Here is a 26,724-nt window from a genome sequence, read left to right as displayed (position 1 = left end):
ATCTGAGGATGATTCAATTCAGGTTCTAGCGTTCGTGGGTATGATAATGTTGAGCAAATTCAAAAACATTCGCTTTTGGGCGAATATCAATATGTTCAACGGTGGGTACATTCACGCGTCTGAATGGAAGTTAATCCTAAAATGCGCACAATTCTTAATTAATTCCAACGAAGATAATATAAGAAAATGGGCTATTAAAGGCCTTTCGTTTCTCACTATCCTCACCGAGGTTTCCATGGCTCTAGTGGACTCGAACCTGGTTCCTCAGATTACGAGTCTGGCGCTCTACCACTAGACCGCACTGCCGCCTCTGTCAATCGTTATACAATCGATATTTCACGCCACACTTTCACGCTATTAAATAACAGGGCCTTGAAATTGATCGATGCCCTATATATCTGAAATTTTTCGGCTGAATAAGAACTGTCCGTCACACGCAATATCACACGCAAGATTCCTGACTGGAGAGATGACTATGGTTTAACTTACGAAATTAACCGTGGTGAAAAAGGTGATATATATGGATTTTTGTTACGAAAACTCGATTTCGATAAACTTATGACGAAAAGGTCAAACTTCATTTGTACTATAGTTTCGATCCTAGCTTTATACATCTCGCCGTTTTACAAACATGAGGAAAACACGTGATAACTAGTTCGCAACTCTAACCAAATAGCATTAGTTGACTTAGAATTGTAATTCGCGCTTCACTCTGTTTGAGTTGATTGTTTTCTTGCTAACAAGAATACTTGAACGATATTTTAGCGTCACGTAAGATTAATTACGCAGAGTATCTCACAACGATCGTGCTATATTTTAAAAGTGTATTTTGCAAATTAATTAAAATTGACAATTTTAATATAAATGTCGAGATAATAATTTTAAAATTATAAACGATTAATATTGAGGAATATCGTTATATAGAATTCGTGTACCTAAGCTCGTAACTGTGTATATATATATACATATATACTGTTATCAATTTTCAAGCGATATCAATCTTTACTATTCAGCTGAGTTTATATTTTAATTTCGTATTACTAATAGTAATAACCACTAAAGCATTTTAAATGTTACACGCTAATTACTTAACTTAATTAAACCGTGAATAAATTTTACGATAAAATATTTTACAAACGTCGCATCTCTTTACTTAATGTAAGTAATATAAAGTTATTAATAAATATACGGATAGATAGGCTATGGAAGAGTAAAGTAGAAATGTCAGCATAAAAGCAATTAATAATTATTAAAGTACATTTCGTACTAAATAAATTAGTTTCAAATTATATAATGTAACTATGTCATATTTCTTTTATTTATCTTCATGGCATATATATATATATATATATATATATATATATATATATATTAAACACTCGGAGTATATTGATTTAATATTTTATAAAATATTTTATCTTTAGACAGAAAATAAAGAAGCCAGGTAGAAACTTAAAATTCTATTAAGAAAACATTTGAGAGAAAGGAAGAGAAAATAAAGTCACATCTAAATATTAACAAATTTTCCTTATGTTTGTATTATTCATATTATTTGTATTATTAATTTTATTTTAAATTCACACAATATCTTCTATTTCAAATACATTTAACATAAATATCTCCTTCTGATCTTCGTTATCCATGAAATATGAACACCACCCCATAGGGAATTTCAAACAAAATCTTTATCTCTACAAAAGCTTGTTATAATATTATTTTATTGTTTTCTCTTTATTCCTCTGTATCTCCCATTATTTATCTACATAAACTCAGAAATGTAATCAATTATAATCTCATTCAGATTAAAATATATATCCAACATAATATTATTAAAATATTATATTCTCATGGTATTTGCATTTTCTGAAAAGCTTGCGCTTCGTATAATATGAAAACATATCTCAGAATTAAATATTAGACTCCTAATCTGTCTTAGCCATCAATTTTTAAGTAATAATTCTATGAAATTTTAAATTTAGGTACCTCTAATATTTTTATACTCTTAATTTTGAATGTTGATTTATACATATTATATATTACGTACATTTTGCAACAATACATTATGCAATTTTTTCACGGATCCATTACTTACGATCAAGATAAAAGATAGTTTCGCACTCACCGATACGATGCGCAACAGCGGGGTTGTGACGCAAACTACGTCGATCTGTAAAATACAAATATAATGATCAGAAATATTTCATGTTTTATGTTACATGATGTACGCGCGCGGAATACGTTACACGTGCGGCCGTCGTAAGGATAAATAATTAATTTTCCCGAGTAATAGACAACAGAAAAATAATAAATTACTCACCTCAAGGCTGTTCCGCCGTCGCCCGATGCCTCCCAGGCCGCCTCTCCTCCTCTCAGGTTCCATCGTTGCACACAGCACAATATTCACTCGCGAAAAACACAGTTAATTACACACGCGACGCGCACTTTGTTACGTTACGACAAAGTGACACTGAAAAATCTCGCTCGATACCCGAGGCGTGAATCTCGTGAATCTCGAAAGGCGAAAGTTAGGTTAGGTTTAAACTTCTCAAGAAACAAAGCTGTATCTACAAGCTAAACGCGTTGTAAATACCGTTCCGTTGAAGATCGAAAGTTTGCAAATAGCCTGAGACAACTTTATCTCGATATCGCACAATTAATAAAGGAACGATGGCGCGACGACGAGCATACGAGAATACACAAGCGAGATTCAATATTGCTGGTACGCAAATATACAGAACATTCCGCGAAACGCGTATCGATAAACGCGATCGATAGACCGCGCGACGATCCTGAGTCTCTCGATGTGCCGTTTCGCGTTCTCGATTTGAAAATGATGATGGCCAAGTTACATTTAAACAGACGAGACAATTGAACCGCGATGTGATATGCATATTCAACCTAATAAACGTTGAAGATAACCATCGGAAAACAGTATTCCCGTGTCCGTCGTCGCATCGATCCTTGCCCTAACGCGCGAAGATACCCATCTCGACCATCAGCGGCCACGATCCGCTCGCTCGAGTCATCGCTCGCGGGAATTGATTGGCCGCGCGGCGGACTGATAAGCTTTAACTATTCGTGAGGAGGGCGAGAGCGCGTTTCCTCGCGGCGCTTATTGTCCCGATCGCGTTTCGTCGTTTCGATGGAAAATAACGCATGGAGCGGCTCGCGCCGCTGCAATGCCTGCCGGCTCGAAGTCTCGCCGCGCGAATGATAACATGACCGAGCACAGTGACCTTGTTTTCGCAACGGTAGACCGGTACGTCGCAGTCGTGTGCGACGGTCGGTGTTTGTTATTATAACACGGCGTACACGACGTGCATGCCGTTACGAAAACACAACGGCTGTTTCCCGAACGTACGAAATACTTAATGCATCATGTACCGAATAAACGTCGAATACTCCGTTCTCTGCGTGCCGCGTTAATTTAAAACGAATAAGCTGTTACCGCACATTACGACTTTCATTTTACGAGCTTCTTTTTATGGGCTCGTTAGCGTCATATTCCGTTCACAGTAAAAATGTTCGGTGTCTTCGAGCAGCACGGATATCGTATATAATATATTATAGGGAATTTATTATATCGAATCTTGAAGTTTATTCACTATTCACGAGTCAAATCGATTAAGTCAGATAAGCTCGTTATAAATAATTAAGAGTGAGAAATCAAAATCAGTTTAAGCAGATATAAAAATTAATGTCACTTAAACTGTGAAAGTCAATAATGAGTTTAGTGTAACCACATTTTAATAGGCGAATTCTCTACGCGACTCCATTGATTAATCGATCACTTGATTCTAAAATTATTGTTATTCGATATTCTCATATTAGGATTTCCAATTTTAATTAATCTTCAAGAGATACGTTATTAAAAAATTATACGGTACATGTAAAACATGCACGTATAACTAAATTTAGAATTTTAATAATAAAATTTATAACTACGTGTGTATGTGTGTGTGTGGTTTTAATTTACATGTGAATTAAATAAGGTAAAGAGATTCCGCGATGTGGAAAGTATATAAAAACGCTTGTAGATGAAGAGTTAAACGTCAGTAATGCCAACGCGAATATGCAGCCGTGCTACAACAATGACTACTAGCATGTTCGATTTTTGTCGATAAATCGATGACCAAGTGATGCATTTTAACGGTCGCGGTGGTTTACGCGCGCTGCCGACGTAGTGTAAATTTGTCGACCTGTACCGAGTACAGAGAACTTCACTTTTCGAACACGTCAGCGCAAAAAAAAATGGTTAAATTGGACGCGTTCGTAAACATATATGCTGGCAAAAACAACTGTCCCGGCCGCACATATATTGAAGACGCTGTATATTGAGAAAAAATTATAATTCTAACGAATAAAATTAAAATGTACAAAATTTTCATTTATTTATTTAACATTTTGAATAGCAAAACAAGCGCGCGCACGCACGCACACACACACACACACACACACACATAATTTAAATTAAATTTTGATAAAAATATTAATTTAATTCCTGACTTTTCTTGGTAAAATCTGCTTTGTGGATTGATAGACGTAAATTAATCTAATTATAAATTCTCTATGAATAATGTGATATTTGGGCATATTTGTAAACATCAACGAGAACATCTTGGCGGTATATCCATATTTTCGCAAAACTCCTCATTCATACAGGACGGAATTGGCAAGTGTAGCGGAAATTCCACATGGTAGCAAACGGTGCCATCCCATTTGGTGCACGGCGAAAATTCCGCACACGGTAGCAACCGGTAGTCGCTATACACTTTATATCAAGCGCAATGTTTTATTTACAACCAAAAAGGTACGGAAAAAATTCCACTTACGGAAATTTTACACCAAAATGATGCTATCTAGCGTTTTAATTAAAAATAAAAGCAATACTCTCGTTTTCTCATAGCGTTAACATCTCATTTTCAGGTATAATTAATATACGGTGCTTTTCCCAAATTAATTCCTGATACATTTCAAAATGAGTTCTCTTTAAATGTAAAAGATAAGAATCTGAAGCTGCTCATAGCGTTAATATCTCATTTTCAGATATAATTAATGCAGTGCCTTTCCCAAAATAATTCCTGATTCATTTCGAGAGAGTTCTCTTTGAATGTAAAAGATAAGAATCCGAAGCTGTGAAACTTCACATTTTTCCTTATATGAAATTCATAATAATTTTTTTAGTTGTAATCGAGATTGATTTGAATCATAATATTCCTCGATAGAAATCTATGTTATAAATGCATATCACGTATAAACGTTTGTATGAGAAGAGTAAATTCTGAAGCGTTTCAAGGTATTAGTCATGAATTACCGAGCCACGAATTACCGCAATGCATCTCGTTTATTATCTCAATGAGATAAGGCAGGGGAATCGAAATTTCGTGTCACGAAATCAACGACGTGTCCTGTCGCTAAATAACTTTCTCTTGTCTGACATTGAAGTGTCGTAATGGAAACACGATCGGTCAACTGGTAGTTCTGTTTGCGAGCTCATTTAGGTAACATAAATAACAAAAAACCGATAAAAAATGTCTCACGCGCACGCGTCTATTTCTCGGCCACTTAATTGTTTAGCGACACGTTTTTTACGAGACGGGATGGCCCCCTATATTACTGCTAACGAGACCGTTAACGACGCACATCAAAGTAACCGAGTCTCGCAGTCGAGAGGATCCAAACCCCGGTGAACGAGTGTGTGTTTGGTGTTTCGACATTTCATTATCGACGAACTTTACGACGGTCTTTAGGGACTCGTCGCCGGCACGTGCTTCCTTTGAAATGGGACTAGTTCGTTTCGTCGTCGTTCCGCCGTTCGCGCGACACTTTCTCATTCGAAGAAGATCAAGGGAGAACAAAGTTTTCCACGTAAAAATAACGACGACTCCGCTGCTACCAGATGCTACTGCAATCGCCATGACCTACCGCACCGAAGATTCAGCATCGGATCATCGAGAGAGATCGCGAGAGAACGAGAGCGGGAGAACATGTTAACATTGACGACGCAGCTGGTACAGGTAATTATACTTTAATCAGTTCATTTATCTCTTTTTCGAGAATTTAATATCACTCATATATCCCACTGAACGAATCTGATTAAACGATTAAATGGAGAAAACCCAGTTTTTCAATTACCAACGTTTTAAGGTTCTAAGAATATTTCTACGCGATGCTGATTTAACGTTTCAATCGGGAAAGGTGAATGTAATAAATCTGAGTCTAACCTATTTGCCGGACGAAGGCAATCCGTATCGATTATGTAGAGAATATCGGCACTGCATTTACTCGGCTGTAATGTGTTATTGTGGCCAAACAAATCGCTGTTAATGAAAACGCGAATATAAGTATTCATCCGATCGACCCTAATGAATAAATCGCGCGACAAACTCGATGGCAAAAATGTCGGTCAAGACACGAACAATCATTTAATAAACTGGCACACCGAGACGTAATTGCAATCCAAAAATAATACCCGAGATGTCGCAGCCGATGTATGTAGGTTGTACAACGTCATGGAGTATCCCACAAAGTCTTTAAAGATTCTTAAATTTTAAATCGTTTCCTACGTTGCGAAAATTTAACGAGTCACCGTATGCACGCATTGCAGTAATGATTATATCTCATAAATGTATTCATTTTTCACAGAGACAGGAAACTTCGTATATTTGCATGTACGTGGAGCGTGTGTGATCTATATACCTTTCGGCAAACGAACAAATAATAAATCGTCTCGGAGATCAAGGGAAACGTGAGTTATTTGTACCGCCGTCTTCCATCTCCAGCCAATTACGGCTCCGCACCGAAAACGTCGTGCATAATTTTGCATTTAAATATTTCACGTAGTATCGACGGGCATAATGTCTATATACGAACCACGATGAAACGTTAAACGTTACCTGCTTGCCAACAACGAAAGCGCCGACTGTACCAATGTCGGGAAGCTCGCTAATTCCGAGCCTGCCTTTATTCCCTTGAATTTTCTTGTCGGTATACTACAATTCAGGCTAGTCTGCCGAGGCCGAACGGATTAAATATCGGACAAAGACGGTCGCGGGGTGTGCAGTTAAAAATAATACCATAAAATACGCAATATTTTATTTTAGTCCAGCCGCGACGAGTCGGGAAATTCAATGCTCCGCATTGCAGTCGAGAGATGCACTACCGAATCGCCTTAACTTAAGCTTAGTCCTCTTTAGCCCGCTTTAGCCGGCCACGTCGTATCTCACTTGCCACGTAGCAGACATCATTTTTCATCGTGAATGCGCCATCTCTCCACCGCGAAAACACCGCGCCGTGGCATAATGATAGCCGCGCGACTGCCGGCTACTTACATTATTTAACTCTTTTACGCTTCGTCCGTATTAGCGGTAAGCTGGCTCCGACCCCGTACATCTTTCACAACAGCCGATAGAGGACAGCTTTATAAAGCACAGTGCGAAAACTTCTCGCTAATAAAACCCGAAATTTAATATGTTTCTTTTAATGCACGATGTTCTTGTGTGTCACATATTCCTTAACATATAAATAACATATTTTTATATTACAAATTTCTTTATATATATATATATATATATATATATATATATATAACATTTATGTGTTATATTACTTAAAGTTCATGATATACATGGTTAGACAATTAACTTTACGTGCACATCTCTAAATACGCTCCGCACTATTTTATTTTGTTTGAAATGCGCTTGAAACTGTTCAGAATAGCTCCGTCGTAGTAAGACAAATGAGATTTTTTTTGTGAGAGCGTAATTTACGTTGCAATGACCTGAAGGGGTATATTGTGTCGCTTGGCAACAGGTGAAGGACGTTAATTAAGAAGTTCGCGCGCCGGTATTTCAAGCAAAACCCGAGTCTCGGGGTGGTGGCGAGGATGCCCTCTCGTAAGGACAATTTACACGCAGACGTTTAACGCGATATGAATGTTGCGCCCGCTGGAACAACGTGTTAACAACGACTAGCTAACGAGGTGATCCGCCTTTGTGAGGCATGTACGTTTAATAACCATCTATTTTGTGATACGTGAACACCTTCCGGACCGGCGTTAAACACGTTATTCTGAGAATAATCTCACAAACGCTTTTTACAAACTATTTCCGTGGCGAAAAAATTAGCCAGATCTAAATTTCTCATATCGCTGTATCCACTTCCTGAAACTCCGATCTCTATCCGAAGGAAAATGAATTAGTCTTGGCACACACAGCGTGCATGCATCGTACCTCTGGCAGCGGGTAAAACTTAATTAAGGAACTGTCCACGGTATTTCGGTCGAATTACGCGACACACGTCTCTACGATGCGGCGATACGGGCGCGAGTGCGTGGCGCGGAGCTATCGGAGAGTCGCGATCGTTGACCGTGCCGAGCTATTCCGCCGCCGGTCCGCGGTACGGAATTCGGTTTTTGCGCTGGCCAGTGTATCTACTCTTCACCTCCGACGATCCGTCCGCGCCACCCGTGTCTCGCGTCGCCGAGCCCCACGTGCGTAACTTTTCCCGCAGGCTTCCCGCCGGCTCCAACGCTCCGCGAAGCGCCTTTACGATTGGCAAAGAGAGACAAATGCGGCGGGACAGAAATTGGCCGTGGCATGTTGGAGACGGGGCAGACGGACGAGAGGCATCGAAAAGCCGATCGAGGAGAGAGAGAGAGAGAGAGAGAGAGAAAGAAAGAGAGGATGACGAAAACATGGAGTCGGACGGAGAGCCGCGACGTGACCGTGCCAACCTCGAGTTATTCGCATAAGCCGCCCCATCGGCCATTTTCCTCTTCCTTCCTACTCCGCCTTCTTCTGGCTCCTCCGTCTTCTCGGCTCTTGACAGCGAAAGGAGTCCGCGATTCAATTATATCCAAATTGCCGAAAGCTCCAAAAATTAATCTGAGACTTCCGTACACGCTGACGCACCCGATATAGAATGGCAAACGAGACGAAATAGAGAATACAATTCCTGTATTCTCATCTCATCATCTGATTTCATCGCCCTTACGTTTCAATGCCGAGGCATCTTACACGCGCGATATAATTCACGTGACCGTGGAAAATATCTATAGATTATATGGTATAGGTGCGAAGAAAATAAAGGAGTAGCGCGCCGGACGGGCTGGGAGTATGAAAAATGCATTTCGAGGTGGGATTGGTGGGAATCGTATACGAGGAGAGTTTATCGCGACCGACGAACTAGGACAACAGGGTAATCCAATACGCACCCGTCGCGCCCGGCCGGTGCCGCGTTGAAACTTTCTGTTCTCCACGTAGAAATACAATGAGTTTCGGACTGACAAAAAGTGCCCCCCCCCCCCTTAGCCCCCTCCCCCGCCTATCCTTCGGATGAAGAAGACGAAAGTTCAAAGTTCCCTCGGAATTGACATCGGCACGTGCAGCTGCCGTCGATTGAATTCGACTCGCCGGTCTTGTTCACGGACGAAACGTTCATCCGGACAAGTATGATTTATATAGCTAATGCGTTAATATTTCGGACCGATTAATATAAATAAATACGGATAAACTGTGTGTGCTTGCTCATTAGTCCGCCCCATTTGACATAAAAATACATCTGTTTTTCCGAGGAGAAGAGGTAACGGACCCGCGACCGCGTCGAGGCTGCACGCGCGGCGAGACAAGAAGGTACAGACGGTGGAAAGAGGCAGACAGTGGACAGACGTTATATTTAGCGCGAGCACGTGGCGGCGCGGCCGGGTAGATCTCTCGCCCCTTACCCCCGGGTAGGTTGGTCGGCCGGTCTGTCTCCCGGAAAAGCTAATGGCGATGTGTGAGTACCTGTTGCCCCTGGGGACGCCCAGACATCGAGACCCCGATGCTCCCTCCCTCCTCCTCTGTCTCCTGCACTCTGCAATTCGCTCCCAAAGCAAGTTGTACTTGCAGCAGCAGCAGCAGCGGCAGCATCACCGCCGCGCCGCTGCCACCACGCGTCTCCCCCATAATCAGTAGAAATCGAAACCGTCACCGGGACGCGAAACGGGGGACCATCGCCGGAACGCCTTGGCTGTGGTCCAGGTTTAACTGCTTTTCATGAGAAATCCAGAGAGAGAGAGCGAACGGCCGACCGATCGCTGGCTTCTGATGACGACTACGCGTCGTTTCGCTAGATTATTATAGCGCCGACAACTTTCGGCTAATGACATCGCGTGCGTCGGATTGACGGTCGTCTCCTTTTCCTCGACAAATCATCGAATCTTTTGATCGCCGTGCCAAATCGACTATTATTTATTGAAAATCGAAACGTCAGACTGACAAGCGAGAAATGCTTTCGAATAATGATTTCATCGCGGCTTCTTTGTAAAATCGCGATTTGAAATTTTCACTTCGTCAGCTTTGGCTGTATAACAACTATTTTAGCGAGTAAGTGTACTTTACCGAAAATATCTTGCATCAGTCGTTGACGAATTAGCAATGCAGCTATATATCTATCGCCCGCGGCGTATAGAAGCTATTTATTTAGCACACACGTGACACCCTTTGATCCAGTACGGTTAGTATACGAACACATTCATGGCACCGGCACACCTATTCGTCGCCGTCGCGACCGACGGCCGTAACGATTCCACATTTATTCATTCCACGTTTTATCTTCCACGTTTCGTTTACACTTGCGGCATTATGCCGGACAAACCAACGAAAAAAATTAAGCACATCAGCGCCGCGTACACGTCTAACATCATCCAACAGATAATCATCGTCCAGAGTTATTACAAAATAAAATTGTAATAACTCCTAATAAATACTTTAAAAATAACTTTATTATAAAAAAAAGATTTTGAACTTATTGTTAGAGTAAAACTCTGAATAAGAGATATGAATGGACTCGAAACTTTCGCCGTTGCGTCTTCCATTCTTACTCTTCGTACGAAAGGAAATTTAAAATCTGTTGCGGAACGTAATTTATTAACGCCGTTGTCGCTTTTCAGTTCAAGGTCCATTCTTTTTGGGTTAGCTCTTGGCGTCGCAAGGACAGAAAAAGAAAGAGAGCGATGGGGGGGGAGAGGGAGAGAGAGAGAGATATTACGCAAGGCTGCGTTCGAAAACTTTACTCGGGTGCACACCGCGTCATTCTATCTTTGTTATTTACTAAAAGTTGAACAAGGACAGAATGACGCTGGCGTGCACCCGAGTGAAGTTTTCGAACGCAGCCTAAGTGGACTGTGACGTAAGGACACCGTTACATTGGGATGATATTACGCAGGTAGAGAATGCCCGCGAGGCTTCCGATTAAGCGAAAGTAATTGCCACGCACGGTCTCCGGTGGGAGAGCCCGAGATTGCCTCGTATAAATTCCAGCCGGACGTTTCCCATCGCGCGATGACCTATTAACTCCGCCATATCTTGACCGACATACCGCCGAACGCTGTTTTCGACACGGGCGATCATAATTCATACGTCACTACGAAACTGCTATCGGAGGGATGCTTTATTGTCGCAATTGATCAATCATCCCGATCGATTCGACATGTTTTACGTCATGCTTCATTCGAGATCGGCGAACAATACAAATCTCTCGCGTTGAAATATAAACAATTTCCGCCACATTACTGTCGCTTCAGAGTTCATTGGGTTCACTCCACCACGTTCTGTCGGCGCGCCGCGTGATGAAATTTCGTACAACGCGTATTCGCGTATACGCGCCAATTATTAACCCGGCGTATGTTGCATGTCGGGTTCGCGGGCGAACATGCATTGTATAAGCCGGAATATATAAATATCTCTATAGGCGATGATTAGAATTAGCTTTGAACTGCCTTCGCTTTGTGCGACGTGTAATAATTCAGCGCTTTCGTAAGTCCATAAAGTAGAACTACCCGTAACTAGATTATCGTCGCGTCGAGTTGTCGGGTTGTCAGTTCGTTGGCGAAGTATCGACGAAATTATCTGCGCGCGATGACATGTGTACACCGCTCGCGAACTCCGCAATCCAAATCTCACCTAAGCCTTGAAACGGATTAATAGTTATGCGGAACAAGATTATTCGCGAACGCGAATGGGTAAATAATTAAACCGTGTCACTTAATTACCGCGATTTATTATAGATGATAGACGAGTGTCTAAATTTTTTAAGGAATAAGACAGTAACATGTATGAAAACACCATGAACATTCCTGTTTTATCAATTGCTGCGGAAACACCTGCGCGTTCTAGCCGCAGTATATAAAATGTAGTTCCGTAGTTCTCGAGCCGAGCAGTTGTTTCGCGCGAGGAAATTCTTGCCGCTTTACAGCCTCCGGTACCTCCCCGTTTCGCGGATGCAGATTGTCGCGTAAAAAAAGCGAAGATAAAAAAATCAAAGAAATAAAAAAAAGAGCACACAGAGAGCCCGAGTCGCTGGACCGAGACCCGGCATCGGGGCGGTCGACTTTCACTACTCATGCGAGCTGTGCGAGGCTGACCGGCTCTCTCGCGCGTTGAAATTCACACGCGCGGATAAGCGAAACAGAAAAAAAAGAAGAAAAGGGGAAAAAGCAAAAGTGGAAAAACCGGAAATCAGACCGTGCGCGGAATGTCGAATTCACGCCGCGCCGCGCCGTCCAGTTACGTGAGAGACCCGCCGTTAAACGTTACAGAAACAAACGTGAGCGTGATATAACGTTATTAGTACCGGCTGGCTGGTGTACCGGGAAACTGCGTGGCCGGGGCCGCCTTCCTATACACAATTAATTTACTCGCCTCTTCACGGACCTGTCAGCGTCACTCGCCGAGCCGAAAAAAAATTGATTAGGCATACGTGGCGTAGCGGTTTTTTTGCGCACAATAGACGCGGATATTGTCGATCAACAATCGCGGTGATCACCGTTAATCACTGGTCACGTTTTAACACGTTGTTATTTAATGCGAGAATATTACGCGTTTTCTACGGGAACGCGGAATTTCATTTGGTTTTTTTGTTGTTCGCGGCGCGCGTTCAGCGACTACTAAGATATTAGCTTCTTGATGGATTATCCAACAAAAGTGGCTGATGTAGTCGCCACTTCTCTCTGCTCTTTCCCGATGTCACGCTTGGACGGAGACCGATGTGAATTTATTTTTATTATTATCGAAGCACGGAGAGCACGCGATTCTCTCTCCGTCTCTCCCTCCCGATAACGCCGACGAGAAAAATGCTCGTAGCGGGAAATATCTACGACGTGAATCGATGGAATCGCGGCGGAGGGCACGTGGATGTATAAGCTCGTGGATCGCGGCGGAAATTCGCGGAATCTTCGAAGCGCGACGCTCGCGGATCATTCCGGGATAACCGAGCGAGGCGGAAATCGAACTTCCCTCGGACGTATCCGTCCTGGATGGGGATATAAACGATGTCGATGGCGGGATCCCGCGATCGCGAACGACCGAGTTCTCGGTACGGAATGAAAGGCGAAGTTCGCCCGCAAAAGTCGTTAAACGAGTGATAACAATGCTCGAGTTGGCACTACGTTCGACGGAGCTCTATAAATTCGGCAGTCACGGCCACGCGTGCTCCACACCGCGGACGCTATTTTCAGCTTCGTAAAAACTCACGCGGAATTGTCGGAATTATGGTTCATGAAGTAACGAGGGCGCGTGCTCGATGAAAATATGTTTGTGTCCGAACCCCCGATGCCCGCGCGAACCCGCCGTCATTACGTCCGCTTCCCTTAGTTTCCGCGATATCCTATTGTCCCGGGGAATTCTACAAATCCTTTCAAACGTGTAATAAGTAGATAAAAGATGTAACTTTGTAAACGCACGATTAGATTTGATCTCACCGATCGTTCGCAATTTCGCAAGCACTATTGACTTCGGATCGGTTTCTTCGTCGTATATTTTATATTCTTTTATATTCTTTTACGCGAAATGGAGTAATCCTTCTGCTCTGCGCTATTAATTATGTCAACTCTCTAGTCCAGCAATTAGTTCGTTGCTCAATATCTTATCGCGACTTACATCCGTCGCTATAATAATCGCGAAATTTACGTCTGCATTTATAATTGCGTTTCCATTGAAGAACTTAGCTAAAACCATCCTTGAAGTACAGTTTAATAACTAGATCTTAAGAATCAATTTGATATTCGTTACGCCATATTGCAATCGCGATTTAATAGATAAACTCGGATGAAGTTTGAGACACGAACAGAGTTTTACTTCTCACGTTTCATTAATCAATTTTTGAAAGGAATATTTATGTATCTTAATAAATTCTGAATCTCGTAGCATTTTTCTCGTAGCAGAGAAAAATGAAGAGAGAACGATTACCAGTGAAAGATGAAAAATCTTAGATGCTAATCAGTTCATAAAATGTGCGGTAACAATTAATTTATCGAAATATAAAAAATAAAATATTTAATGGGATTTTATTTTACAAGAGATTCAATTTCGAGACAATAACAATTCTGCCGACGCGTTACCTTGATGATATGTGTTATTATTCGTATGCATTGTCTCTACACAAAGTCAACGCGCTATCATTCGCTTCTTGACAATGAGAAAAGGAGAGGATAGTGATCATTTCACGTGCCTTCAAAACGCGATCGTATCAAATAGCAGAAAATCAAACGTGATTATTTTTAAATTAGCTATTATTAGTCCGATTAATTAACTCTAATGATAAATCCGTTGATAATCGAAGCAAGTATTTCGTAAAATTTATTTATTCCACGAAAACGAAGCGAAAAGAGATGAAAATTACAAATCATTGTTTTATCGCGATATTGGCGCATATTTACACGAATTGTAACAACTGTTTTAACGATTAGATTTGAATGTACCTCGCAATGCGTTTTGAATTTTTCGCTCTTCTAAATGTAATTTGGATACTCATTATCTTTGGAATAATAGCACGAAATAATATATGTACGAGTCGTCGAGTGATTTAAATGAGTACCGTAATCAGGCCTCAGGCCCATATTTTGTATTCAATTGCACGGCATAAATTCGGCGTTTATACATCGTGATTTGTTAAAATCCTCCGCTATTTGATTTTTCGCTCGATGGGTTGATTTGCGAGATTTTCGAATATCAAACGGATCGTAAAATTTCGTATTTTTTAAAAGATCGTTTTTTTTTTGGTATTATTTTCGCGATTGCATTTCGACGGAATTCCGCCGCAATGTACAATAGTAAAGTGCGTTCGATCAATGTGGAAAATGTCGAGCAAAGTGTCATATGATTATCTCGTAATTCTGGTAATTAATATGTGATCGTAATTGACCGGGTTTTCACAATTGTGTACCAATGCAACGAAAAAATCTGACAGGAGAAGGAAGCATCGAGCAGCAATTATGAAATAAATTATTTCATATTTTATATATAATATTTGTTATTTGAAAAAATTAATTATTTATGTCTATTAAATCCTGCGGATATTATTTTATGCGCGGTCAGCACAGTTATTAATTATTCGCAACACTACTATATTAATTATTCGGAGTATAATTTGATATTAATTATTCGGAGAATTGCTATAACTTACATACGTTTCTATCTTTCAGGTCAGTTTTATCGTAATCACACAATTCTGCCGCTGCACGTCGTATCGGTGAGAATGAAATATTATTTTTTATTTTACCACAATAGATTTGTGTGAAAATTAGATCGGATATATGTATATAATATGTACATAGTACATATATGCGCTTAAGTGCAAAGTTAAAAGTAGAATATGGACAAATTTAACATTTCATAGAGATCTAGCATTTGGGAATAAATGTGTGAACCATAGAACAGTACAAATATATAATCTCGGAGTTAGTACAATCATTAATTTATTGAATATATCAAATACAAGATTTTCGAGAAACGCAAATGAGAACATCGTGAAGATGTAAATATACTAATAATATTTCATTAAACCATTTTTATCATACATATATATATATATATACACATATATGTAGTAAATTATAAAAAATTATTTTTTAATTTAGTTTATTGCTCAGATAATTAATGAAAAGTGAGGAAAAAAAGAGTAAAATAAAATTATTTCAAATATAAAAGATTGGCATTTTTAAAATATAAAATTTGTATTTAAATATTTTTGTGATATTCATGGATAATAAAAATTGGAATAAGATATCTATGTATACTGTATTATTTATACAAAATAAAAATATAAATTATTTATATAACGTATATAACATTGTTATTTCAGGTACTACACTCTATTTTTCTCTTCCAATATTTTTTTTATAGAAGATATCTATATTTGATTTCTGCTTCCAAGATTAAATATTATGTAACCTGGTATAATATAAGAAAGTAATATTTAGAGATTTCTCTTATATGCATTTCACAAAGAATTAAAAGAGGAACAGAAAATATTTTAACGTTAGATAATATGTTCCAACCAATTTATATAATAATAAAAAACACTAACATATCAAGTATATCTATTTTCATAATAAATAAGCCGGTTTTATTCTAATTCTTTTCATAGCCTGTCCATTTTTATTGATAATTTGACTTTATATCATTTGAAACAAAAGTTTGAATGCAAGATCAGTAATTATCTCATCGACCAGTAATTATCATAGTATTGCCGAGTATTCCACACTCGGAATATTTTATACTTATGCATTTTAATAGTGTCAAATTTTAAGTTAAAAAAGTAAATGTTCCATTTCTTTCAATACAAAATCAGCTAAGTACATTCCTAATTAATCTCTAATCAAAATGTAAATATTAAACTGTCTGTGTCTCAAGATATGAAATGTTTTTCTTACACGAAATTTATTTAATAATTGTAAATACTGGCCGTATTGTACCAGCGTTTGCGACTTGTCGTGAAAGATAAAATCGATCCGTTTCCACATCTCCGCTACTTCTTGCAACATCGTCGATCCAGTTCCATCAATATAATTTATATCGACATATAGAGTTATAGACTCGAGACATTTAGGAAAATGTGCGACAGAATTTATCTCTGTAGCGCACGCAATCTCTCCTCAGAATCTTTCGCGACTCTTACATAAGAATCCATTGCGCAATAGAATATTTGCGCCATGTAGCGTTAATTATGAGTTTTAGAGTAGTAAAAGCGAAACGCGTCGAAACAAACGAATCTAAAATAGCTGGACGGAGGCTACGACGCGTCCGTGCGGATGCCAGCTTGGGAAAATTACGAGAGACGGCGGCCGGAGATGGCGCGGATAAATCAGGAAACGAAAATGTCTTCTTATTGTTAGAGACGAGCACGCGGCTGTTTGACGAAACGAATGAAGAACGAGACGCCTTCGCGTCTCCGATTTCGACGTTTTCGAAGCGTCTTTTAACGGGGAGCGAGCGGAATGGCGCGGCGGGTCGCGCGATGCGTAAAGAGCCACCGGGGCATACAGTACAGAAATAGTTGGACGTAACGGACCGCAGGGTGGCCTGCCGCTCACTTCCAAGACGCGGGACGGACGGTCCACATACGGCACGTATACCTTCCGCCCGCGGAATCGCGGCAACGCGATAATTATAAACACGACGGGACGTACGCGAGTCGCGCCGCGCCTTACCGCGTACCCTCGACAAAAGGGAGTTCTATGTTCCTATTTTATCCCCGCGGGGCTTTCTTTTACGACGTGCGTGTTGTCGCGGGACGCCGCTAATACGAGTTAATAAATCGCCCCGCATGAATCACCGCAGTTCTCCCGAAGACGCGCGCGCGCGTGTGCCTTTTGCTCCTAACGCATACGGCGAATTTAACCGCTCGTGTAACGACGCCCGGTATCGCTCGTACTTATAGTATCGAAGAGCGACGAGACGTTCGATAGAATTCCAGCGATCAACAAAAAGCTGTAACGCTTAATAAAATGACAAAAGCCCGCATCGTGTTAACGCGTGCGCACAACCGCGCGCGCGCGAGACGCGGTGAAATGAGGTTTCAACGATAATAAAATAATTTGTTTACTGCGCCGCGTGTGTATGTGTGTGCATGTCGAGCATGCTGGTTAACATAATTTCGGCGGTGTGGTCGCGCGGCACAATGAGCATGCATACGTCAAACAGTAATGCGATGTACATACCGGCGCTACAATAAACGCGCGCGCGCGCGCGCGACAATATGGGCACGGCGTAAATATAGTAATCGTCTAATTATAATGTGACGCCAGCGGGAGAGCGTAAATTCGGAAATTCTTCCCCGGTGGACATCAATTGCAGTCAGATTGCGTCGCCCACGCGAGGCGATTTAAACTGATTTAGGATAAACCGTGTGTCGCGCGGGAGGGGGAGGAGAATATTCCCACGGAAATGTGCGGTCTGTCGTACCGCGCGGGTGGGATCGTAAATCAGCTTCTCACCCATCACGTTCCTTTACGCATTGCGCCCCGCGTGTGACACACGTGCCAAATTATATTCGCCGCCCGCTCACACCGTGGGATTTCGCCATTTCGCCGATTCAAGCCGCGCCTATCCTTCCCGTCGTCCCGATTTCACGATCCCGTTTTACGGGAATTACGAGCGGAAGAGCTAGCTTCAACCTAGCAGGATTATGTTCTAATTTGATACCAAGTGATTAACATCTTCACTATCTCGTATGACGTATAAATAATGAGCGTACGAAACGTACATAACATTAAGCTGTGTTATATACCTGTGCTCTGTTAAATATTTAAGGATGAAATTTAAACCATATGTTATACCTTGAATTAAATAACATTTTGTTATTATTAACCATGTAAGCCATGTATGAAGTTTATTATTTTAACACAAAACGGTATTATTTTCACTCCATTGGTTTAGTTAAATTAACACATTTTGAGTGGCGACCCACAGAAATGGTTAAAAATAACAAATTGAATATAATTTGACACCACGAATTTAACAGTGTAGTAAAGCGTGTAAGCGTATATTAGACACAACGAACCGCCATGGTCGTCTATTAAGTTAGCATAATCAAATAAACTAAATTAACACTGCGCAGACACCGTGTTTTTGAAGCACCCACCCGGACATCCTGAGACTTTTAAATCCAAGGAATTTTTGAAAGCGTTTCTGTGTTACAAGAAATCTATAAAAATTCATATATCATCTTTAAGGTTTCAAAAAGTAATTTCTATATATACTTACATAGGATTTCTATACTTACATGTTGCAATTTTTTTCCCATTCCCGTAGAAATCGTAAATAAAAAATCGGCTGTGTCTTAAAAGGCCCACGGTGTTCGCACAGTGTTAAATTAAATAAAGAGCCAATATAACATAGCGAACCTAAATTTAGAAGAGACTGCTGCAATCAAATTATTAGAGCGGAAATGCTATAAAGAAACCATTCCGAGTAGCCGTTGTTGAAACGCGACCTAATGGCCTTCCGGTTGGACGCGTTTACGCTCGGACATATGTGAGAATGATAAGTTTCGTCGCTGACATCCTATTTGAACCACCTCTTTACCACGAAGTTCCATTTATCCACGAAGAAGCTGCCGTTTGCGCAACGGTTTACTCTCGGTTAAACATATCATAAATAAAGAACGTCGCGTCGGCGATATATACGCCGTACGTTCTAATCGCTCTCGAAAGTTTTTCCGCATTACACACGTCCGCGTGCCAAATCGCGACTCCGTATATTCGTGCACGTGCGATACGTACGTGATCCGTCGCGACCTTTCTGCTTATCTTCAATGCCACCTCCCCATTCGCGAGCCGCACAGATCGAATCTCTTTCGCCACGGGGTGTCGACGCGCCAAAATTAGCAGGTGCAGCGCCCCGACATATAAACATTTTATGCCCCGACGATGTTCGAGTTTTCCCCCCCAAGGACACCGACCGCTGACTGACCGGAAATTACCGGGAGTTAACCGCAATTAAAGCAACTAATTCCAATTTTAGATTGGCAACGAGAAAGTGCGCGTTTCGCAGTTAATGGGAAAAAAGTCGCAAAATTGCCTGTTTTCTTTTAGCATTAAGGTCGCCGGCTACTGAATTATTAATCATTATGTTCCCGGCTTCGCGCAGCGATGATTAGAGATGTGACTTCTGGTATCAACGGCACGACGTCTGCAGCCGGAAAGTTACGATTCCAAGACTCGTAAGAAGCTTATGGTCTCTGCGGCTTGAGATAGATTCCGAACTGCTCAAGCACGACGATACGTATATCACCTAAGAAAATCCAGAAGCGACGGCTGGCACGCGAACGTGACCTTGTTCAATGTAGATAAAGTTCTTCCCCAACTCCTAGAAGCCTCTCTGTTATCCACTAGATAGAAAGATGGTTATCTAAACACAGTCGTTGAACGCGATTTGTGGACGGATATTGTGGTCATCGCTCAGCTTTAACTATTATCATCGATCGTCCCGACAGTCGCATCTCCTGATCGAAATCTCGGCGGTAAGGAACCGAAACATCTATTAAAAGGTCGCACTATTCCGAACGAAAAATACGCTTACAATAATATAGAAACCGCCAGTTTCTTATATTTTTTCTTTCTCTCTCTCTCTCTCTCTCTCTCTCTCTCTCTCTCTCTCTCTCTCTCTTCTTTTTTTTAGCGACACACTCGGAGACATTACAACATGGTTGATATTTTAATATTAATATACGATTCATCATTTCTGCAAGGCAGAATTCATCGCGACTTTCGTCATCCCAGGCAGGATTAATTAACCTTTAATTTCGCGAAAGGTACGACGCCACTCCACCGGCTGGGATCTTATTTTAGAACTTGCGACGCTTTATCCGGCACGCAAGGTGTGACTTATGAATAATTTAGCGAGCGTATTATTCATGAGCGGGGAAAGAAATAAAAAAAATTGCGTTTAATTGTAAGTACGCGCGATGCACAACTCGATATAAACCGGATGGATTTGTCGTCAATTAGCTCTTTCGGTTTTGCCGAGTTATTAGCTCTCTTTAGTATTTTTTTCGTATACGGTCGTTAGTGTCACTATTGTCCCCTGTTAAAACAGAATTAAAATTGCGTTATTTGTACGCGCAATTACACGACAAAGCGCCTTTAAGCCGTTAGGAAATAGCGTTCACCTGGGAGAGGGACAAAAAAATTGAAGTTAATAGGCCGTTCTTTCGGAACGGGAGGACTGTTAAAGGCTTAACAAAGCGGTCGGGATCACTTGTCCCCTCCCCCGTTCCCTTTCCCCATTCGATATTGCTCGTCGCGTTGAGCCGACCAATCTGCAGTTTGCCTTTTTTTCTGAACGCGATTCCATCCGCGCGCGTGCTATTTCGAAACCCAGCCCCAAAACCCGCAGTATAAACGCCGCATGAAAATCATCGCGGTGGTACACACGACGTGTGTCGCGTGTATAAACCGATATGTCGCGCGAGGTCTTCGACGGCGCGCAATTTCAATTCCACAGATACGAAATACAGACCCGCGAATATACCCGCGTCTGCAATTTATCGGGCTCCAAATGCACCTGCGAATGCGGGACGATCGTTTTTCCGATTATCACGGTCGGATCAAATGCACGGACGCGAGACTGGCGGGGAGCTCTTAAATTCGGCACGCCGCGGCCGCGCAGGTAATTACGTTTTCCTCGCGACAGGTGCGTATACGTATCTCATTCTGGCGCTTACACACCGTAAACAAAATTGCGCTGTTTATGATTGTCACGCAGCGGCACTATAAACGAGAAACGCGGACTACATTGCGTTTTACTGCGTTTTACTGGCCGCTAAATAATCTATTTCTCTCTTCGCGTTTACACGCTCCGCGCGCACACCCGGGAGAGCGTGTGCGTGTGTGTGCGCGCGCGCCTCTTAGAGACGAGACATCGTGCATCCACGGGCCTAAAACCCGAAATAAACCGCAGCTGGAGCTGCCTAGATCCCTTCCTTTGCCGCCGGCAACAACGCTTTTATTGATCTATCGCCCGCCAATTTCATCATTGCGCCGAGATATTCGAAAAATTTCGCCGTAAACGTCGTCGCCCGCGTTAACCGGTTTATGCACCGTAAATGTCTGGCATCAATCATTCGCCTCTCGAGTTAGTTAACCATCTTCGCTACCGCGAGGGCGGGGCAGGAGACGCGAAAAATATGAAGGGTGATGAGAGAATTCCTCTCTCTCTCTCTCGGCAAATTCAGAATCTATCTTTCCACGGCGGAAATTTTAATCGTGCATAAAGGATCGAGCATCTCGATAACGTAGGTGCTAACGTGTAATAATAGTGGCTAATATTGGCGTGTATTTACCTCGCCATGGATTATCGAAGGCACGGTGCAAATATATCGTGATTTACGATCTGATAGTTAAGCGGCAAGTCAGCGCGCGAGGCATGATATTTCATAGCCAAGCGCATTTTCTCAGCAGCGCTAGGCAAGTTAATTTAATCTTAAAAGCAAGCTAAATCACGTGACATACCTGTCGTCGCGCTGATTAATACAGAGCGGACAATATATATACGATGCGTTGTAAAACATTTGCGTCACACATAATAGCCAACTGCCTACGCACGTCAGGAAATTTTCAATTTTATTCGACTCTGCACTCTTAACTATTTCTAAAGAAATTAAATTAAAAACTATTTTACGCGGCTCTCAACTTTTGTATAATATTTTTAAAAGATCGGATAGGCTTTTCGCTTTTTGATCCGGATTACAAAGCATGATAAATATCTTTCACGAGAGTGTTCGCGAGGTAAGAGATCCGGTTAAAGTAAATTAATTTGTTCATCGGGATCGCCAGGCGAAACGGAATTGAAATCAAATCCCCGACGAATCAGGTGACTCGTGTGTTTTAATTGCTGGAAACCCGACAAAAGCGCGCGCCGAAGCCGCGACGTGTTGCGGCTTCGCTTATTTTATCATCGAAACGTGTCGTCGCGATCGCGGTCGATAATATTTAACTTTCGGTGCACCGAGCAGATAGGATTCATCCGACCGCGTTCGTCGCTTATCAAAATTTGACCGGCGACACGTGTCGGCCGCCGTCCGACGGACGAGTCGAACAAAACCGGGGGATGTATATTTAGTGCGGCGAAACAGGTGATATGACACGACGCTTCGACAGCCGCCGGCGTCCGTCATTAATGCGACGCGACATTGCGAAGAATAAGCGATTCGTTGAGTTCGCAAAGCAAATGGGTGCGTCTCTCTCCGTCTCTCTCGCTCCTTCTTCGTCTCTCCCTTGTTCCCCGTCCACCAGGATGTACAATTATGAGTTTTGGCAGCGCCACGTCGTCCCGCTTTAATCGGTTTGGAAAATCTCCATGCGTTGTTTAAAGGCAGAATGACTGGCGGTGGCTTGGCATAGATCAGAAAGCGACTGCGATGCGATATTCGTTTTCGCACGCGCGTTCACCGGAGAAAAAATTCCATTATCTCCCTCATAGTATACTTCGGCACGAGTATATACAGAAAAAGCAGCCCCTCATTAAGGAACAACTGCAAAGGAATCGACAAACTCGCGCGCGGAGTCGCTAATGAGGAAATTTAGAGCGAGCGAGAGCTCTAGGAAAAGAGAAGAGGCAAACTGCGACTGCTCTCTGTATACTGACGAGCAGAGAAAAAAAAGGAGCAGGACGTTTCAGGGCTTCGACGGAAGCGACCGAGAACAGTAACTCGCAATACGTCCCGCGTCCCGGTCCCGAGGCCGATGCTTTTGACCGGCGCGCACACACGTACGCACGCACACACGCGTACGCGGGATGTTATTTGCAGCCGCGAGGCAACCGTTTTCTGGTCCTCTCGAATGATTGATCGTTTTCACCGTTATACATCGTCTTCCGTCTCTCATATTCTGTTTCAACATTTCGCCCTTTCAACCCCCGCCGTCGTAATTCCATCTCGTTTCTCCAGCTATCCGCTTGCCTCTCTCTTAACTCCCGCGTGTTAATTATATGCACAATTATACGTATATTATTCTTGCGTTGAGGTATCAATGTGACGACAAACAATCCACATTCCCCGAGAGAAATATTCTTTCGTTGTCGCAGTCAGCAATGCCAGCGGTCGCCAAAGACGAGATCTCTTTAAGCACATGTTAATTAACATTCACGTGGCCGGTTACACTGCGACCGACTCTCCTCGCATAAATTTTCTCGCACTCGAGCGGTCTCACCTGCTCGTAGTCGCGACTATTCTTATCGGACCTGCGCTCGTTTCCCACGCGCATTGCACGAACCTTCTACTATCTCGGATGGTTATTTTTGCTTTTTGCAACAACTTCGCAACTCCGGAGCGAGGATATTTTCGGAAAGTACTGCCGCGCGCGACACATTGTACGCGTTCGGTACGCGACATTTTATCTCGGCGCTATCGGGCGCCACGACACGACGACGGTCCTCGCGAACGAGCGAACACGCGACCTAACAAGTAACCGGGAGACACACCACGGAGATGGTGCCGGAGATATTCCCGAATACACGTAGGAACGCGATGCGATCGTGATACGACGGAGGATATGCATTATGCACGAATCGCTCATAATCGACGTTACGAAGTGATTTATAAGATCCCGCTGTCGGGCGTCCATCGATCCTGCTCGAGAAAAATTGAAATTCGCAGGTTCGGATATTGTTTAAACGGACCTGTTACTCCAGCGACATGCACGGCGACGTGTTTCCACGTTAATAAATATATAAAATTTTCACCCCGCGATAGCTTTTGTCCGCGTGAAAAGTAAAGTTTTTCTTTTTTTCGCCGCACACTAATCACATTCCGTTTCACGCGGGAAAAAACGGGAAATCCTTTCACGATAATCCTATTGTAATACGACACGACAATCATTTATACAGCGCGATAGAGAGACTTATCGCGGTAATAATTCAACCACGATTTTGCGCCCTACACCGGAGACGAGTATTTCAGAAACGAGCGATTATGACGTGGGGGTGCCTTTGAATAATATATTTTACCAAAGCTCCCCGAGCGAGACGTCTCACACGCAGAGCGGAAAGCAATCAGGTATTAAAGCGTTTGTGCAGCATGGTATCGGACCTTACTGCATCCAAACGAGAGCGAGAGAGAGAGAGAGACAGAGTGAGACAAAGAGAGAGAGAGAGAGAGAGAACGCACGGAAGCCCCTTGCGACTGAAAGAAAAATGTGGAGCGGAATAATTTAATCCGCCGCCATGTGATCGACCGTAAAGTCGTGCTTTAAAATCGTTCCCCGGACTTTTTTTTATCGTTCCTCGTTTTCTAACGGCGACCGACATCCAGCCAGAAGCCAATCGAAGGCTCCTCCAGTCCCGCGACAATTGCCAACACGCACATAGGCTGCTACTTTATTTGCTAAATACGTTATAACATGAAGCGTTTTCGCACATCTCGCGTAACTTTTAGGTCATGCGCGGCACGCCAATTTACGTTCGATCAAGTATAAACGCCGCACAATTCGAAGGTGCAGAACCGTTTGACCTTGTATTACAAAGTAAATGATTGTTATTAGATTAATATGCGAACATGTGTAGCAGATTATTCGTACGAACGGAGTTGGATTAAACATACCCAAACGAACCGGTTTTTAATTATTCTGCTACTATATATAGCATGAGAGAGAGAGAGAGCGTTTAAAAATTCTTTCACGCATTATCGCATCGCAAAAACAAGAGAAACAAATAAAATGTAACGAAAATTTCCCGTAAAAATAGCCGCGGTAAAGAAAAGATAATATATAAAATATTTAATCGAGTATCTCGATATCAATTCGATAATTAACAAGTATAATTCAAGCCGAGCTGTATATTCATGAGAGAAACGAACTAACGGTATTTTTTACTCAGCAAATCAAACCGGCTCGTTCGAGAATTATATACATGTCACCGTAATAAATTACAGATTACACTCTGCGTATGCCGCAATTTCAAAGAAACCGAAGCACAACTTTCTTTTTACGGAGATATTATTTGACTAGGCGCAGGATGTGCGATTGCGATATTCCGGCAACATTCGAAAAATATGTAAGCGGCTGTCGCAACTGAGCCACTTCGCCGTGTAGAATCGCCTCGTTAAACGAGTATATTGCGTATACAGAAGCTGTATATGAAAGTCGAATGTCTCGTACTCACCTCTTCGTCGGAGGGCGGCTCCTCGTAATCCGAGAACGTGTTCTTGAAGACGAAGATGCAGTCTGATGGATCTTCGAAGTGACGCGTGTTACCGAACTGCGTTTGTCCATCGACGGACTGCGTCGGTGCGGTCATCTCCACCATGTCGTGAGACGCGTCCGTCAACGGTGACTTCGTCGTCGTGCACTTCCACTCGGCCCTAATTAGCGCCTCGACTCGTCGAGAAGGCAATTCGAACGCGCGACCGCGGAAAACTGTAAAAAAACAGAGAAAACGAAACATCAGCACGTGTATTCGATGTTTTTAATGAGTTATTCTTTCTTTGGCTACGTTCCGATATTCACTGGCAGAGAATCTCTAGTTTACGCCGTGTACACTATAGATTTTTAGTACTGGCAGTGAATATCGGAACGTATAGCCTTTAACCCGTTGAATATTGCGAAACAATCGGCAATCGGCGTTACGTCGTGCATTTTAAAACACATGTACAAAATCAAACGAGCACGAACAATAACGAATGAGCAATTGCTCGCCAATACTTGCGGTGCACTCATTTTTGCAATTATCGAAACAAGCTGTGTTCGCTCGTGTTTGTTCGCGCTCGTTTGGTCCGGGTTAGATTTTCGATGCAATTAATTTTCGTTTAGGAAAGCTTATAGAGGCAAAAGAGGTAAAGTTACACGACAGCTTAATTAACTTTTGGTTTGTCAACAAAGAATATTGTAGAAACCCTTTATCTGTTTACAGTGGATGTGCTACCTTTAGTAGACTTTGCAAAGCTAACACATTAATTCACCGTCAAGCG

The 26,724-nt window shown here is 42.1% G+C and overlaps 1 protein-coding gene across 3 annotated transcripts in view; it reads right to left on the bottom strand.

Annotated features, from left to right (window-relative positions):
• LOC139787011 (pseudouridylate synthase RPUSD2) overlaps positions 1-26,724 on the bottom strand; it is a 115,730-nt gene that overhangs the window by 87,579 nt on the left and 1,427 nt on the right. For 2 of the 3 annotated variants that reach the window (XM_071726105.1, XM_071726110.1), the window contains exon 2: positions 25,920-26,173. In XM_071726105.1, coding sequence (XP_071582206.1) covers positions 25,920-26,173 — 254 coding nt within the window. Of the gene's footprint in view, positions 1-2,122; positions 2,168-2,317; positions 2,995-25,919; positions 26,174-26,724 lie in introns of those variants that run through there. The other variant, XM_071726122.1, reaches the window with a different exon arrangement.

The sequence above is a fragment of the Temnothorax nylanderi genome, unplaced genomic scaffold (genome assembly GCF_030848795.1).
Source record: "Temnothorax nylanderi isolate EJ_2023f unplaced genomic scaffold, tnyl_v1.0 TNYL_tig0009_pilon, whole genome shotgun sequence".
NCBI lineage: Eukaryota > Metazoa > Arthropoda > Insecta > Hymenoptera > Formicidae > Temnothorax > Temnothorax nylanderi.
This window is presented reverse-complemented; position numbering and strand designations above follow the sequence as displayed.